The sequence below is a fragment of the Argentina silus genome (assembly GCF_951799395.1).
Source record: "Argentina silus genome assembly, chromosome: 8".
Classification (NCBI taxonomy): Eukaryota; Metazoa; Chordata; class Actinopteri; order Argentiniformes; family Argentinidae; genus Argentina; species Argentina silus.
Window position 1 is genome coordinate 5,778,669 of NC_139662.1, and position 14,301 is coordinate 5,792,969.

The 14,301-nt window shown below is 43.8% G+C and overlaps 3 protein-coding genes across 4 annotated transcripts; 1 reads left to right on the forward strand and 2 right to left on the reverse strand.

The window, feature by feature from the left end:
- The first annotated feature begins 79 nt into the window (after positions 1-79).
- On the forward strand, positions 80-7,726 carry LOC310808530 (5-aminolevulinate synthase, erythroid-specific, mitochondrial-like). 2 transcript variants are annotated; one of them, XM_083675477.1, is made up of 10 exons: positions 80-169; positions 1,242-1,598; positions 2,530-2,622; positions 2,913-3,135; positions 3,399-3,583; positions 3,904-4,083; positions 4,768-4,932; positions 5,912-6,180; positions 6,631-6,793; positions 6,929-7,726. In XM_083675477.1, exons 2-10 carry the CDS (start codon positions 1,265-1,267, stop codon positions 7,090-7,092), a joined length of 1,776 nt encoding a protein of 591 aa, XP_083531603.1. In that variant the 5' UTR covers positions 80-169; positions 1,242-1,264; the 3' UTR covers positions 7,093-7,726. The 2 variants fall into 2 exon arrangements, with proteins under 2 accessions (XP_083531603.1, XP_083531604.1); XM_083675478.1 differs by lacking the exon at positions 2,530-2,622.
- An 81-nt stretch (positions 7,727-7,807) lies between these two features.
- LOC310808874 (tetratricopeptide repeat protein 34-like) lies at positions 7,808-11,115 on the reverse strand. Its single transcript, XM_083675974.1, has 3 exons — positions 10,729-11,115; positions 10,224-10,416; positions 7,808-10,048 (listed from the first exon to the last, which is right to left on the reverse strand). Exons 1-3 carry the CDS (start codon positions 10,939-10,941, stop codon positions 9,840-9,842), a joined length of 615 nt encoding a protein of 204 aa, XP_083532100.1. The 5' UTR covers positions 10,942-11,115; the 3' UTR covers positions 7,808-9,839.
- ttc34 (tetratricopeptide repeat domain 34) lies at positions 8,163-9,776 on the reverse strand (the record flags this gene model as incomplete). Its single annotated transcript, XM_083675973.1, has 4 exons — positions 8,163-8,696; positions 8,929-9,143; positions 9,417-9,690; positions 9,750-9,776. The coding sequence occupies 4 exons, from the start codon at positions 9,774-9,776 to the stop codon at positions 8,163-8,165; spliced, it is 1,050 nt and encodes a 349-aa protein (XP_083532099.1).
- Positions 11,116-14,301: the final 3,186 nt, after the last annotated feature.

A 14,301-nucleotide genomic window follows, 5' to 3' on the forward strand; every position in this document is an offset into this window, starting at 1 on the left:
CACATGTACAACTATTGACGCCTCCTCAAGGGTGTGAACTGTGACTCATTTTTCGCAGAAAATTGCGTAGTGCTGTCAACGTCACTGGATGCGTTAACTTTTGACGGTGCGGTGTAGATGCGCTCTGCCTATTGTTGGTTTGAAGTTCGTCCTCAGTGCAGGTCAACAGGTGAGATCTTCTAAATTAAATTTTTTGGTTTAACAGATCTATCTAAATTAATATTATTTAGCCTATAGCGTAATACAAGGTAGGCTATTCTAAGATGTTATGGCTATTTTGATAGCTGAGGAAAGTCACACATACTGTAAGCTCAACCTTTTTAAGGTTTTTGTTACTCCTCCAAACGTGAAATTATACAGTATTTTACCTTCTTTCTTTTTTTCTTCTTTTTTTTGACCTTTTTTATGGCTTCCAGTGCTGTCATGAATTGATATTGATAGACTAAGATAACCTCAAACCACAAGAATAAACCACAGATCCTGAGAATTGTTTTATCTTCTAACCGCAGACGTCGGAAGGCTTTTATTTTGCTTTTAAAGGACATTATATATTCAAACCGTTATAATGACAATCACTATTTAATATCCTGACTAGACTTACACTATTGGGAAACTTGTATAACTGTTCATAATCTTATGTTTTATAAATAGGAGTACAAACTTCTTCTGCTTCTTGGGCAAAGGGTAGGCCTACTGTATGGTGAAAATGGTAACAAAAAAAACAAAAAAAAGACACACAAAAACAATGTGCGATCTGTGTAGTTTTTTTTTTATTCATTTGTTTTTTTATTCATTTGTCATTTTTCATTAAAAGTTAAAGACAAGTCGTCTGCTGTGGTAGATTTTTAATAAGCCTTCTCATTAATAATCGGCCACAGTCCCTGAGCAATGACGTCGGAATCTTGCTTCAGCACCTCGGACAGCGCGTGCCTGCAGTGGCGAGATAAGTTGGTGAATCAGCCGCACCCAATGGAAAGACGCATCTACTCTACTCTGTATTAAATTTCAGTAATGGACTACAGTGTTCCAACATAGGAACATTTCAAGCCTGTCCAACTTGTTTCTATATCTGGTGTAAATGACAGTAATTAATTATTAAGTTGCCCAGTTTGGTTGATTGGTTTAACCTGCATGTTGCATTTCTACAGTGAATACTATACGTCGCTTCCCAGCCAGTAGTGTCAGTATTTGTAATGCTTTCTGATGGTCTTACACATTCTTTCTCTCATTTGTTGATCAAGAGTCAAAAACAGCTTGAAGAGATATGGCTGCCTTTCTGCACCACTGCCCATTTCTCAAGTCAGCCCCCAAGCCCGCTTTGTGGAGAACTGGGGCTGCTTTTCTCTCCCTGGCTGATCGATGCCCCATCATCGCTCGCCAGATCACTGTTTGTGCATCACCTTTGGATGAGACCAGGACAAACATTCTTTCTACCCAATCAACAGGCATCCTGGTGGAATCTAAATGCCATTTTGCCCAATCAGCCACTCAGGTGGTTGTCTCCATGTCCAAGGGATGTCCCTTTGTCTCCTCCCAGATTGGCATGGTGAGAGCGAGCCCTGAGGTACAGGAGGATGTTCCAGCAGAGTCAAACGCAGGTACAGAGACACATTATGAGAAAGGTGTAGACAAAACATCACTGCAACCATACACAAACACCACCACAGACATAACACACCCACTTTGTTAGACATAAACAGCATGTTCAAAATGAAAAAGTGTCAAAAAATATCAAAGATAGGCTCCCCATGATATTGTTAAAACAAGTATAACACAAGACAAAACAAACAGACAGTGAAGTAAAACTCATAGACTGTGGATGAGCCAAGCACAAATTAAAAATACATTACACTCACAGAGAAATATACATTCACACGGGAGATAAGCTGCATATTGTGGGAACGTGTTCGTTTATTTGAAGGAGAAGACAAACTACTTCTTACTTTTAGCTATTTATTTATATGTCAACTGACCACTTTTGGCGAAGAAAATCACAGTCAGCAAGCTGTTAATCTGTAACCAACCTTCCAAAAATGGATGCATTCAAACAGTCAAACAAAGCATTTACAGTAAAAAAAGTGATTGTGATTAGCTATTTGGTTGGGGAGGAACCGTGGTTTAGACTTGGCTCTCCCTTGTTGGGTCACACCATTCGTCCCATCTGCGGAGTCAGCGCCCTGTTAAGAGATAACATACCTACTCTGGTTTGTCCTCCCTAGTCTGGTACTTTTCCACTCCAGCTTTTTGTGTAAGCGTGTGTTGCAACACCCTTCTTGATGACCTGGCTTAACCTCTCCATGTATTAATCCAACTTACCACAGGACTAATGCTTGACTCATCTCTCATTTATCAACAGGCCATCACATTAGTAAATTTAGCACACTGCAGTAATGTATTTTTCTTATAGCAATAATAAACTGTTTTTATAAAAATAATTTCGAACAATATCAAATGACACACTATTCTCCATTTAGAGTAGTCCACGACTTTAGAGTAGAACCATAGACTGCCCCTCCCTTTCTGTCACAGGTATGATGAGTTCTCTTTTGAAGAGTTTCAAGGACTCCATCTTGCCGAAAGTCCAAACCACTACTGTGTCCCACCTCCTCAAAGACAACATGGGTGAGTTTACAAGGCTAGTTTACAACTCCTCTAGTCAAGTGTAACCCTACATTTAGTGAAATCAATATGCTGTTCAGGAGTTCTCATGTAGAGCTGCAGTCATATTTTGGCTCCTAGATAAATCATATTTATACAAAGTATGTCATGAGTAACATGGTGATATTACTACAACACTAACATACTAACTCATAATAATTAGCAAGCTATTAAAATGCAGAGTCAAAGTTATATCTTTGGTCATTTCAAGTATCTAAATTGGTTATAATTCTAACACTCTTTGAACTTTCCAGTAGGCCCCAGTTTCAACTATGATGTATTCTTTGATGGGAAGATCTTTGAGAAGAAGAGCGACCACACCTACCGCGTCTTTAAGACTGTAAATCGGAGTGCTGATGTCTTCCCCTTTGCCGAGGATTACTCCATCACTGGGAGGGAGGGCTCCCAGGTGTCTGTTTGGTGCAGCAATGACTACCTGGGCATGAGTCGACACCCTCGTGTCCTCCATGGGATTAGGTAAGAAGTCAAATAGACAAAGGGCTGAATTCAGTCAATTCAGTTATTGCAACCCAGGAAGTTAGTTTGAGGTATTGTGTTTATTAGAACTCACTCTGTATTATGTTCTTGCACAACAGCCAGAAAAAAACTAGCTTTGCTAGTTTAAACCCAATCATGGAGAAACAACTGAGTATTGAAAAAAGTAATTTGATGGTTCCTGGATTGAGTTGGTGAACTTTTGGATGAAAGTGAGAGGCGACTGTTTTTGTGTATGCCCTCAGGGATGCCCTGGGTAGGCATGGAGCAGGAGCAGGGGGCACCAGGAACATCTCTGGGACCAGTAACTTCCACGTGGCGCTAGAGCAGGAACTGGCTCAGCTGCACCAGAAAGACGGAGCACTGGTCTTCTCCTCCTGCTTTGTGGCAAATGACTCTACCCTCTTCACCCTGGCTAAAATGATCCCAGGTAAGACCTTGGTCTCCAAGCCAAGGGTCAAAGTTTATAGAGAAGTAAAAACTCATACTGTATTTGTTGCTTACCAAATCAGATCAACTATATTCTTTTCAAGGGAATAGAGGGCAATGTATACATTTTTTAAGTGATTGATAAGTATTTTCTAAATTATGTTCATTGTACTAACTAAATTTGTGTACTCATATTTTGTAGTGAGTGCAGAGTAGGAATTGAGTATGTCTGCATACATGTAAATGAAGTTCTAGAGGGACGCTATGCGTGTGACAGGAGTTCTTTTTTGGGCCTGGTGGCCTATTTGCTATGACATGCAGGGTGTGAGATCTACTCCGACATGGGGAACCACGCTTCAATGATTCAGGGCATCAGGAACAGCGGTGCCAAGCGCTACATTTTCCGCCATAATGACAGCAGACACCTGGAGGAACTGTTGAGTCGCTCTGACCCTAAAACACCCAAAATCGTAGCCTTTGAGACTGTGCATTCTATGGATGGTAAGTGTCATGAAACTCACAGAATTCTTCAGTCAGCAGTTACTGTGGCTAATTCTTTGCAGTCTGAATACACAGAAAATAATCAGCTCTCGGGTGCTAATCGGGTGATAAAAATCCTCTAATAAAATATCATAATTTTACATACATGTACATCCCCAAGCTACATTTATATCTTTAAAGGGCCATCTGGGATTGGTACAGCCATTTGACTTTTAAATTAATGATATGCAGTATAACCATTCACTCTTCAAGAATACTGTATAACTTATAACTCATGAGCTTAGTTCAGCTGTCTTACCCCAACAGAACCCAAAATACAGTATAAACTTGTTTTACTCCATTGTTTGTAAACGAATACTGTATACTGTAGCTTCAAAACATGGTTAAAACTAACATTTTGATCAAATGGATGGTCAGTCCTGCATCCATAGCTTTGTCTATGAATTTTAGAGTGGTTACATTTCTCAAGCCCAACCCTCAACTGTTTACCAAAAAAAGTGGCGGGCTGACCGCTTTGTTTTTTTTTTTTAACCCTGATTGCCCCTTTTAATTAAAAAATAATTAATAATAATTCCAGTCACGTGTTGATAAGAGCTAAAATGTCATATTCCTCAATGCCTTGTAAATGATATTCACCCTGTATTGATACAGTATTTGAAGTAAAGGCTGTAATTGGCCTTTCAGGTGCTATATGTCCTCTGGAGGAGCTGTGTGACGTTGCCCATCGTTATGGGGCTCTGACGTTTGTTGACGAGGTGCATGCTGTTGGCCTGTATGGAGCCCATGGAGCCGGAGTCGGTGAGAGGGACAATGTCATGCACAAGATTGACATTGTCTCTGGAACCTTAGGTAAGCAATTTGAAGATTTTGTGCTGATATAAACAAACAACACACTTCCTAACTCAATGCCCACTTATTCAACATTTCAGTATGCACACAGCTCTCCGTCAGGTGACAGGACAGCTGGTTCACACATATGCACTAACACCTTCAGATGTTCAAGGGAGACAGGCTTAAAAAGAGTTTATGCTCCTCGATAGCATCAACATTTGTGATATGGTTGTACTGGCTATGAGAGTAAGTTTTGTGTGGTCGTCCCACCCACCACCCCCAGCCTCCACCCACCACCCCCAGCCTCCACCCACTTGGTAGCTCTGTATGTAGCCTACCTACTTTGATACGTTTCGGCTCCCTGCAATATTTTATTACTTGTATATGTGGTCGTTTAACTCCAGGCAGGGAGCTCTACAGAGCAGAGCAGTCCAATTATGCCAAGCTTACATTTATTACCATTTTCATGCAATAATTAATGGTTAATAATGGTTTCTGACTGAACTCATTGTCATTGATCAAACAAATACAAAGATGGTCCCCACTGTTGCATATCATTAATGTCTGTCTGATATTCAGGGCTAGAGAGACACCCTCAAACAGAAATAGATTAGGTTGAGCCAAGGGAGTCTCCTTGGCACAGGTTCCCTTTATAACCAATTAATACTTGTCATCATGCACTGACACATTTATATTGCTGACATTGCAGCAATCACTCTGCCCAGGCCTGATGCTGGTTAACTAAGGACACAACAGAAGCTAGTCCTTATCAGAGGAAGCAGGAGATTAACAGCTATGAAGATGCTCCCACACATCCAGTCTGGTTATATAGATAGGAGTCTTTACTGTGTAGGCCTACAGTATATAGCTCTAGGTAATTGCCTCAAAATGCAGTACCTATATCAGCTCTGTTCACTGATCTATATACATACATATAGGGTATATAGATCAGTGGTGCTATTAGATAGCTCTAAGTCTTTTTTTTCTATTGCTGCAGGTAAAGCCTTTGGCTGTGTGGGGGGCTACATTGCCAGTACTGCCGCCCTGGTGGACACGGTGCGCTCCTTCGCCGCAGGCTTCATCTTCACGACCTCTCTCCCTCCTATGGTCCTGGCGGGGGCCCTGGAGTCAGTGAGGGTCCTCAGGAGCCCAGAGGGCCAGGTCCTACGCAGGGCCCACCAGAGGAACGTCAAACACATGAGACAGCTGCTCCTGGACAAAGGACTGCCTGTGGTCAACTGCCCCAGCCATATCATTCCTATACGGGTAAGAGATGCATACTGTAATTACTGCTTTTACCACTACAGTACAACATCTATATCATTATCATCATCATCCATATACAGAGATGATAACTACTACTACGACTAGTACTAAATCATCCCTATGACTGCTAGTTACATCATCCATATACAGTACAGTACTGTAGAACTATACCTATCCCACATGAATCACTACAGTAGCCTATTAGTGAGAGTTACTACAGCATGTGGTTACCAGTACCTTATCATATCGGTAACATTATACTGTATGACAAGAGTTTCATGATTCTCATACAGGTTTAAGATTGCATGACTGTGACAAAAATATACCACTTGGCCCATAATGAAATGCTTTGACTACTCAAGTTATGACATTACATACATAACAAACAGTGAAATTTTAAGGACATACTTTTAATATGTTCATGTGCAAATGTGTGTGTTTATTTATTAGGTGGGTAATGCAGAGCTGAATTCCAAGGTATGCGACATCTTGCTGGAGAAACACAACATTTACGTCCAGGCCATCAACTATCCCACCGTGGCTCGTGGTGAGGAGCTGCTGCGTCTGGCTCCCTCCCCTCACCACAACCCCGCTATGATGGAATACTTTGTGGGTGAGTAACCAAAGAACCCTGCTGCTTTTAAATACTTTCTCAGGGCCTCTAGTCACCCTACTATTACAGGAGAAACTACTAGGAAAATATTGATGGCCATCTTGTGATTGACCATTGTTCATCTCTTATTGACAGAGAGGCTTGTGGAGGTGTGGGTGGAGGCAGGACTCCTGTTGAATGGGTCAGCAACGGCTTCCTGTACCTTCTGTGACCGCCCACTGCACTTTGACCTCATGAGTGAGTGGGAGAAATCCTACTTCGGCAATATGGAGCCCCAATACATCACTGTGTCCGCATAATACAATCGCAGAGGCAGATTCTCATGAACATACACATCCCTATATGTTTGAAGATACATTTGATTTATTCATTTTACATTAGGATTAAATCATCACCATTCCTCTTATACCACCACCCAGTCAAAAGAAAGTACAAATGCACACTCCAACCTTGTGACTGTCCTGTTAATGCCAATGATTGTATTTTTTGTTTCTCATATTTATAGTTGCTAAAGTTACTTGCTTTCCCCACAATTATATTTATACACATCATTCTTTGGAGAACTAAAATGTATGCCCCTTTCCTATTTACATAGTGCCAAAATAAAGCCTGCACATGGGCACTTTCTAAAATAAATACTTAATCTTATGGGCCCAGTATTTGAAATCTTTTAATCTAGATCAGAATTATCCACATTCTTTTTGCTATCCAGGATCAAATCTATCTGTCAGATTGTGAGTAGTATACAGGAAATAAGACAGCTTGATCTGATCCTGAATAGCAGAAAAGAATCATAATTCTGATCCAGATTAAAGGTTTTGAATTGGTGATCTGGTGATATTTTGAATTGTATTGATTTCTATGACATAGTTTTTTTCATGTGCTATGGGTCCAACCTTATATAACAGTAAAACATATCAATCATGTTTGTCACTGAATGTCTACTATAATGTCAGGAATAATAATAATACATACACACTACTTACTTCTTTACTGCATAAAGACTAGCCGAACAAGAAAGGCAAATACTTTAAATTTTAAGACCATGTTTACAGTCTTTCAAAAAGAAGATATTAACTGGTCTTATTGTGTTGGTAAAGGCACAGTATCATTAGTTAATGCCAGTTTTTTTATTCACAGTTGGAAAAGCTAATTATTTTTAGGCCTCCCCTGAGACAGATATGAAATAATGACCTTTGGTACCATTCACCTGTCTCATAGCAATAAGAAACATAAATTGCCCTTAATATAAAAAGTAATCTAAATGACATAGAAATACCTATTTAATTTGACCAGTAATACTTTGGCTGGTTTTCCTGTAATGGAATTCAATCTGAAGGATCATACTGTAAACACTGACAAAGGCACTCTAGTGGACTATGCAGGGGCTGGAGACCTCACGCTTGATCCTGGCCCTGAGCCTGCGCAGCTCTGCATGCTCGCTGTCCACCATCAGACCACTCTCGGTCAGGCTCCAGGCTTTACTGAGCTGCTGCTCTGCATAGTGCTGCAGGGCCACTCGTAGGAAGCACTCAGCCAGAAGAGGCCTCCCCAGCCCGGCTTCCACACACTGCAGGGCCTGGCCCTGGTGCAGCTCCAGAGCCCGGGTGAAGTCCTCCAGGGCAGGCCCCTCGCGGGAGCATAGCACCAGGCTTCGGCCTCGCCGGCACAGGTCTTCAGCCCACACCTGGGGCTCCTCGGACCCGCCACTATGGCTCTGGATGACCCGGTCCAGGTCAGCCACAGCCCGCTCATGCAGGGCCAGCTGGGTGAGGCAGGCTGCCCGCTGGCGCAGGTACTGTAGTCTCGGCTCGCTTGAAGCTTGTACAGCCACCGTCAGAAGTGCCAGGGCCTGTTTCCAGTGACTGCTGCTTGAGACACTGCCTGCCTCCCGGGCCGCCGACTAGAGTAACAGAGATTACATATGAAATATATCCCCCACATCCCAGATCATTTGTGCACTTTGTACACAACATATTTGTAAGCAAAAAAATAGGTAAGTGTTCTGTTAGTATGGAATATAGATAGTCTTTCAGATGGGTATTCATTGGAAAAGTTCAAACTAACAACCAATTTGTCTGTCTCAAAAGTTTTGTATTATGAGTAGCTGAAATGTCATCATTCTCTGGTCTCACTTGTGCCATGCGTTTCTTGTGACTGGAGGGAATCAGGGTGAGAAGGAAGTCCAGAGTGGAAGCTTCTTTCTCAGCTAGTCTGCTCAGCCTGCGGGCCGCCCCACAGTAATTCTGCTGCCACGCCTCCACCACGCCCACTCTGGCCTGGGCCAAACCCTCCCGAGGCTCCTGACCAAACACCTGGGTCAGGTGTGATCCTGCCGCCTTCACTTCCCCTATATGACACAAATCCAAAAACAGCTGCAGGTACTACTGACCTAAACCTGGCAGATATGATTGTACTTGTGTTTTTCAACAATTGTGTCCCTTCGGGTCTCATAGGGTCCCAATCATCACACAGAAACATAATGAAAAGCAACTATATAAAACATTATTTCAACAAAAAATGTAAAAAGTGAATTGACAAAGTCAATAGTGTGTCCCGTCCAAGACAGAACTGAGAAAAAGTGGAAGAGAATTGAAGGGGCATCCACTGGTGATCTTCTCACCTTTGGCCAGTAGTATATCTACATAGAGTAGATGCCACCTGGGGTCTCTGCAGTCAGTCCTCATCAGAGCTCCTCCAATCAGAAAGGCCTCTCTGAGCTGCTCTTCCTGGCAGGGGACAGGTTTTGCCGCCAGGATCTCAGACAGATTGGTCTGGCAGTATTGCTGCAGCCAATCACAGACAAGCTTCCTTGCCTTATCCTTGAGTGACAGGATGTCTTTTGTGACCACATCAGTGCTGATTTGAAGTGCAGCCAATATATCCTGGGTACATTGCTAGATAAATAGAGAGTTTCTTACAATAATGTTAAGCTGTGCAGTGTTCATCATCTTACCTCCCCCAAAAAGCGGTAAACATGCATGTTTAACGGTGGAGGCTTTATTTAGCTAAAATGCTGAGATGAATAGGTAAAATCAGCTCCCACTTATCTCCTATTTAAATTTAGATATCCTTGTACCTTCTGCTGGTTAAGCATGAGGTAGGTGAAGCCTCTTCCACAGAGAGCCTGTACATGATCAGGGTGCTCTCTGAGGATGGCGCTGAAATCAAAGATGGCTGTCTTGCGTTGGCCCAAAAGGGCATAGCACCTGGCCCTTTCCAGCAGAGAGTCTGCTGCCTCACCACCTACAAGAAGTAGACATTACATTAGCTCTATTTACTTATCTGAACCATTAATCTGAATGGAGCTCTAGGACAGATTGTAGATGTCAGGGTTGTAGCTGACAAAACAAACAAAACGAGTTTTGGATGGAACTCACAATAGGAGTCTAAATATCAGATTCTAGGTCAAATGACAAAGGGCAATCACCAGAGGCCATGATGGCGATGGACAGGTATGCCACAGCTTCCCTCAGGGTGCTCTCATCTCGGCGACCCTCCAGGATGCGTTTGGAGGCTGAGTGGCAGTGCCCTTGCAGCAGTGCCCGGTCCTCCAGAGAAGACACAGCCAGCAGGGGGCACAAGCAACTCGTATCACCACACTGGATGAGCTTCTTCAGCAGCTAGGAGGAGGAGAACAGGGTACATAGGGTTGATAGAAGTCACATGCTTGCCACGGCACATTTTTAATTTTATTTAATCTCATCCACTATTGATAACTGAACAACACTTGTGAGGCTTGAAGTGAAAGTCTTATTTTTAACATCTTTTGTTATACATTGTGTGCGTTATAACAAGCGAAATATCAGTGCAAAGAAATATGTTTGTCATATGAAGTGCTAATTATCACAAAAGCAAAAAATTTCATTCAGCAAATTGTCGTACGGTGAACCAAATCAAACAACATATACATCTTTGCCCTTTTGACATTAAACAGTGTTTACATACTGTATGTACTTTACCTGGTTGGCACCATAGAGGAAGCCCCGGTGCAGCTGGAGCAGGGCAAGGCGGGCAAGTATGGGTGCTCGGGGTGTGGTGGGCCTGATGGCCAGCAGGAGGCGATAGGCCTCCTCAACTCGGCCCAGCTGGTACAGGGCATCTGCCACCAGGATCTGAGGACCATCGGCATTGGGCTGCAACTCCATCAGCAGCACAGCCAGAGAGTGAACTCCAACAGGGGTCCTAATGTAGAAAGTCACATATCACTTTCCATTCAAGATACTATGAACTAAGATTACATGATGAAAACTCCACAGTGAAAATAAAGGGAAATGAGTAATAGTAATAAATATCAAGTTTATCAAGACAGATTCTGAATTTTGTCTCTATTCAAAGAAAACCAGGTTATAATTCATGATGTGTGGGTAATATACCAAATATGAACAGAACATACCCTTCTCTGGAGCTGTTTTTTCTCTGTATAGTCTGTGGCTGATCACCCTGTCGGTCCTCTTGGTGTTCTATGGGGCTGGAGCTGGAAGTGCTGTGTTCTCCAGACCCCTCCAGCATGGCCCTGCCCTGCTCCAACAGCACAGTGAATAGCAGTCCTCTGCAGTTCCATGGCACCAGGCAACGCACGGTCAGCGCTGTGTCCTGGGGCTGCAGCCGGCTCGCCGTCACATAGTCCAGTGCCGTGAGGTAGTGCAGGCCCCCCATCATACGTAAGAGGCCTCTGCCACACAGGGCTCGCACACAGCTGGATGGGTGGGGGGTGCTGTGCTCTATCACAGCCTGGAAGTCCTGCATTGCACCCTTGTGGTCATTGGAGAGAAGACGTGCATAGCCGCGCAGGACTTGCACCGTGTTCTGGTAGCTCTGCTGAGCTGGGATGGGGGCAGCTAGTTGGCTGCAGATGGAGAGGGCTTCTCGAAACTCCCCACGAAAGAGGAGGCAGTCGGCCAGCCGCACACGCAGCTCTCTGCCGCCTCCGTCGGACTCCAGGTGGCACAGTGCCCGCAGCTGGGCGATCACAGGGTCTAGTAGCTCTACGCCCTCGGAGGAGCGCAGGTCAGGGCGAACCAGGACTGCATCCCTGTACCCTGAGAGGCCCCTCTCTGCCTGCTGCCGCAGCTGGACACGGGCGGCTGCACCTGTGCCCTGGTCCGCAAAGAGCCTCTGGAAGTGCAGTCGGGCTGTGGCGGGATGGACCTCGAACGCCTCCCCCAGGTCCCTGCATGCCTCTGTGGCGCGGCCCGCTGCCGAGAAATAGGCAGCCGATCTACTGGTCAAGAGACTGGCTCTCCTCTCTGGTGGCATCCCCTGAGCTGCCTTGCCTGTCCCTGGACCAGGACCTGACTTTGGCTGTGAATTACCATCCTGCAGGGCAATAGAATACACTTCTGCACTCTCTTCAAACCTGCCCACTGAAAACAAGTGAGCTGCTTGCAGCTCTTGAACTTCTGTGTCTGCAGGGGAAACAGCCAATAAGAACTCAAGGAATTCAGAGGCAGCCACTGGCTCAAACACGCCAACCTCACACACTCTCTTCTCAGATCTCTTCTGAACAGTGATTGAGGGATGCTTTTGAGACATCTGCTCAGAGTAGGCCTTCACTATTTTGGGCAAGTGCTGAGCTTGTCTTCTCTTGACCAGCCTTACAGCCTCAGATTTGTTCTCTTGGAAAGCCTTGAGATAAAGCTTAAGGCCTTTGGAACTGTGGGGGTCTGAGAGCAAGCTGGCGAGGGCCATTGTTAGCTCCAAAATCACCCGAGTGGAACCTTTCGGGTTTTCCTTCCCTTCAAGGAGAGCCGAGCAGCGTAGGAAAATTTCCTCGCAGCCCTGGCCAGCACTCTGAAGAACAGATTCCATTTTGAATAGCGAGGCAGACAAGTTATTAGGGCTCAGTGTCGATAGAAACACAGCTGCCAGGCCTTTGTTGAGGCCTTCCATGGAGGCCTGGGTTTCCTCTTGACCATCAAGACAGGCCTCGAGAGTCGAGATCACCCCAGCTAACTTGGACCTCCCCAGGGCTCGCATGTGAGACACAGTGGATCCAGCATGACTCCTGAAGGCAGAACTGTACAGTGCAGTGGCTCTCCCCAACTCTCCAGCCTCCAGGAGCATGTCTGCTTCTATACACAGGTCTGTAACTCCAGCCTCAGACCGTAGGGCTGTCATGATCATGGCCCCTCCTCTCACCAGCTGTTCACACAGTCAGTAAACAGATATTAAGCAATAATTGATATATCTGGTTATAATAGAAATCATAGTTTGAAATATTGTAGAAAATGACACAAAGAGCGCAGACATAGTGTAGATTTGAAGTCTAAAAACATGTGTTAGAGAACACACTATACTGCCACCTCATGGAGATCTTAGATTGATTACATTTCACCAAGGATGAGACATCATCTGAAGAGGGCAACCTACACCATGTTATATGGTGAGCCATCTATACAGAACCATCAACAAAGATGCCCCTCTTAACGGTGTGCAGTGCAGAGGCTATCTCTACTAACTTAAGTGAAAACGTTGGAATTAATTATAAATTAATACAATGAAATCTCTTCAGCAATATGATACATTTAGTCACAGCTGTGAATTTGGCTTACCTTTTGGTATATATATGTCCTTTTGTGAATTTTATCAGGAGAGAAATATATGAGTGAGTAGCCATTTGTTCCCTGTAACTCCAGTCCCCTCTATAGCCTTAAAGTCAAACACATTTGTATGCTTCTAGGTAGTCAAGCCTGATCATTAGGCCAATCTGCTTCTGTTCTGGCTATGACTGTGTTCGATAGGAAAGTGGACTCGAATTCTCAAGAACACAATACACTGGCTCCATTTTTGTAATTCAATACAGCCAGCGCAGTATCTGCTGCTATCAAGTCAGCAAGGGTAGCCGAAAATCTAACTTTCCTCTGAGAAACTCTGGTCTAGTTCTAGCAACATGTTTACGCGAACAATTTGAATGCAGTAGCAACACAGCATCCTATATTATTATATTATGACTATTTTGTCCGGGGCAGTTTCGCAAGCCAGTGGGGTGGACCTGTTGTTCCTTTGAGCGCGTGTCATGGTTACTATGGAAACCACTAACGCTCGCGTACCTGTCTTCTCTGAGCTCCAATAGCGGAACTCCGCCCACCTACTTCCGGTCAATGCAAATATAGGTGAATGAAGATTTCTTCCAAATAAAAGCGTCCACGTTCAACTTATTTAACCATTTAGAAGTACTAAATATGGATAACGGAACCACAAATCATATGTACATGTAACTATACCTGGGAATAAACATGTAATTTTTAAGGGTTCGTAATTTTTCTAATATCCAAATTAATCTTGCTGCACTGTATACACAAAACATGATTCTTACTACCACTGAACTCGACAACACTTCTAGTGTACATGTCAACTGAGTTTCAACCATGAGGGATGTCATATGAACAATTATTGCCACTTTACTGTGGCCCAACAGTTAAAAGTGCCTCGTCTAGATTGCAGGGAATATATAATGGACTGTACAAATATTCAAAAAACAAAACATAATTTTCACTACCACTGTA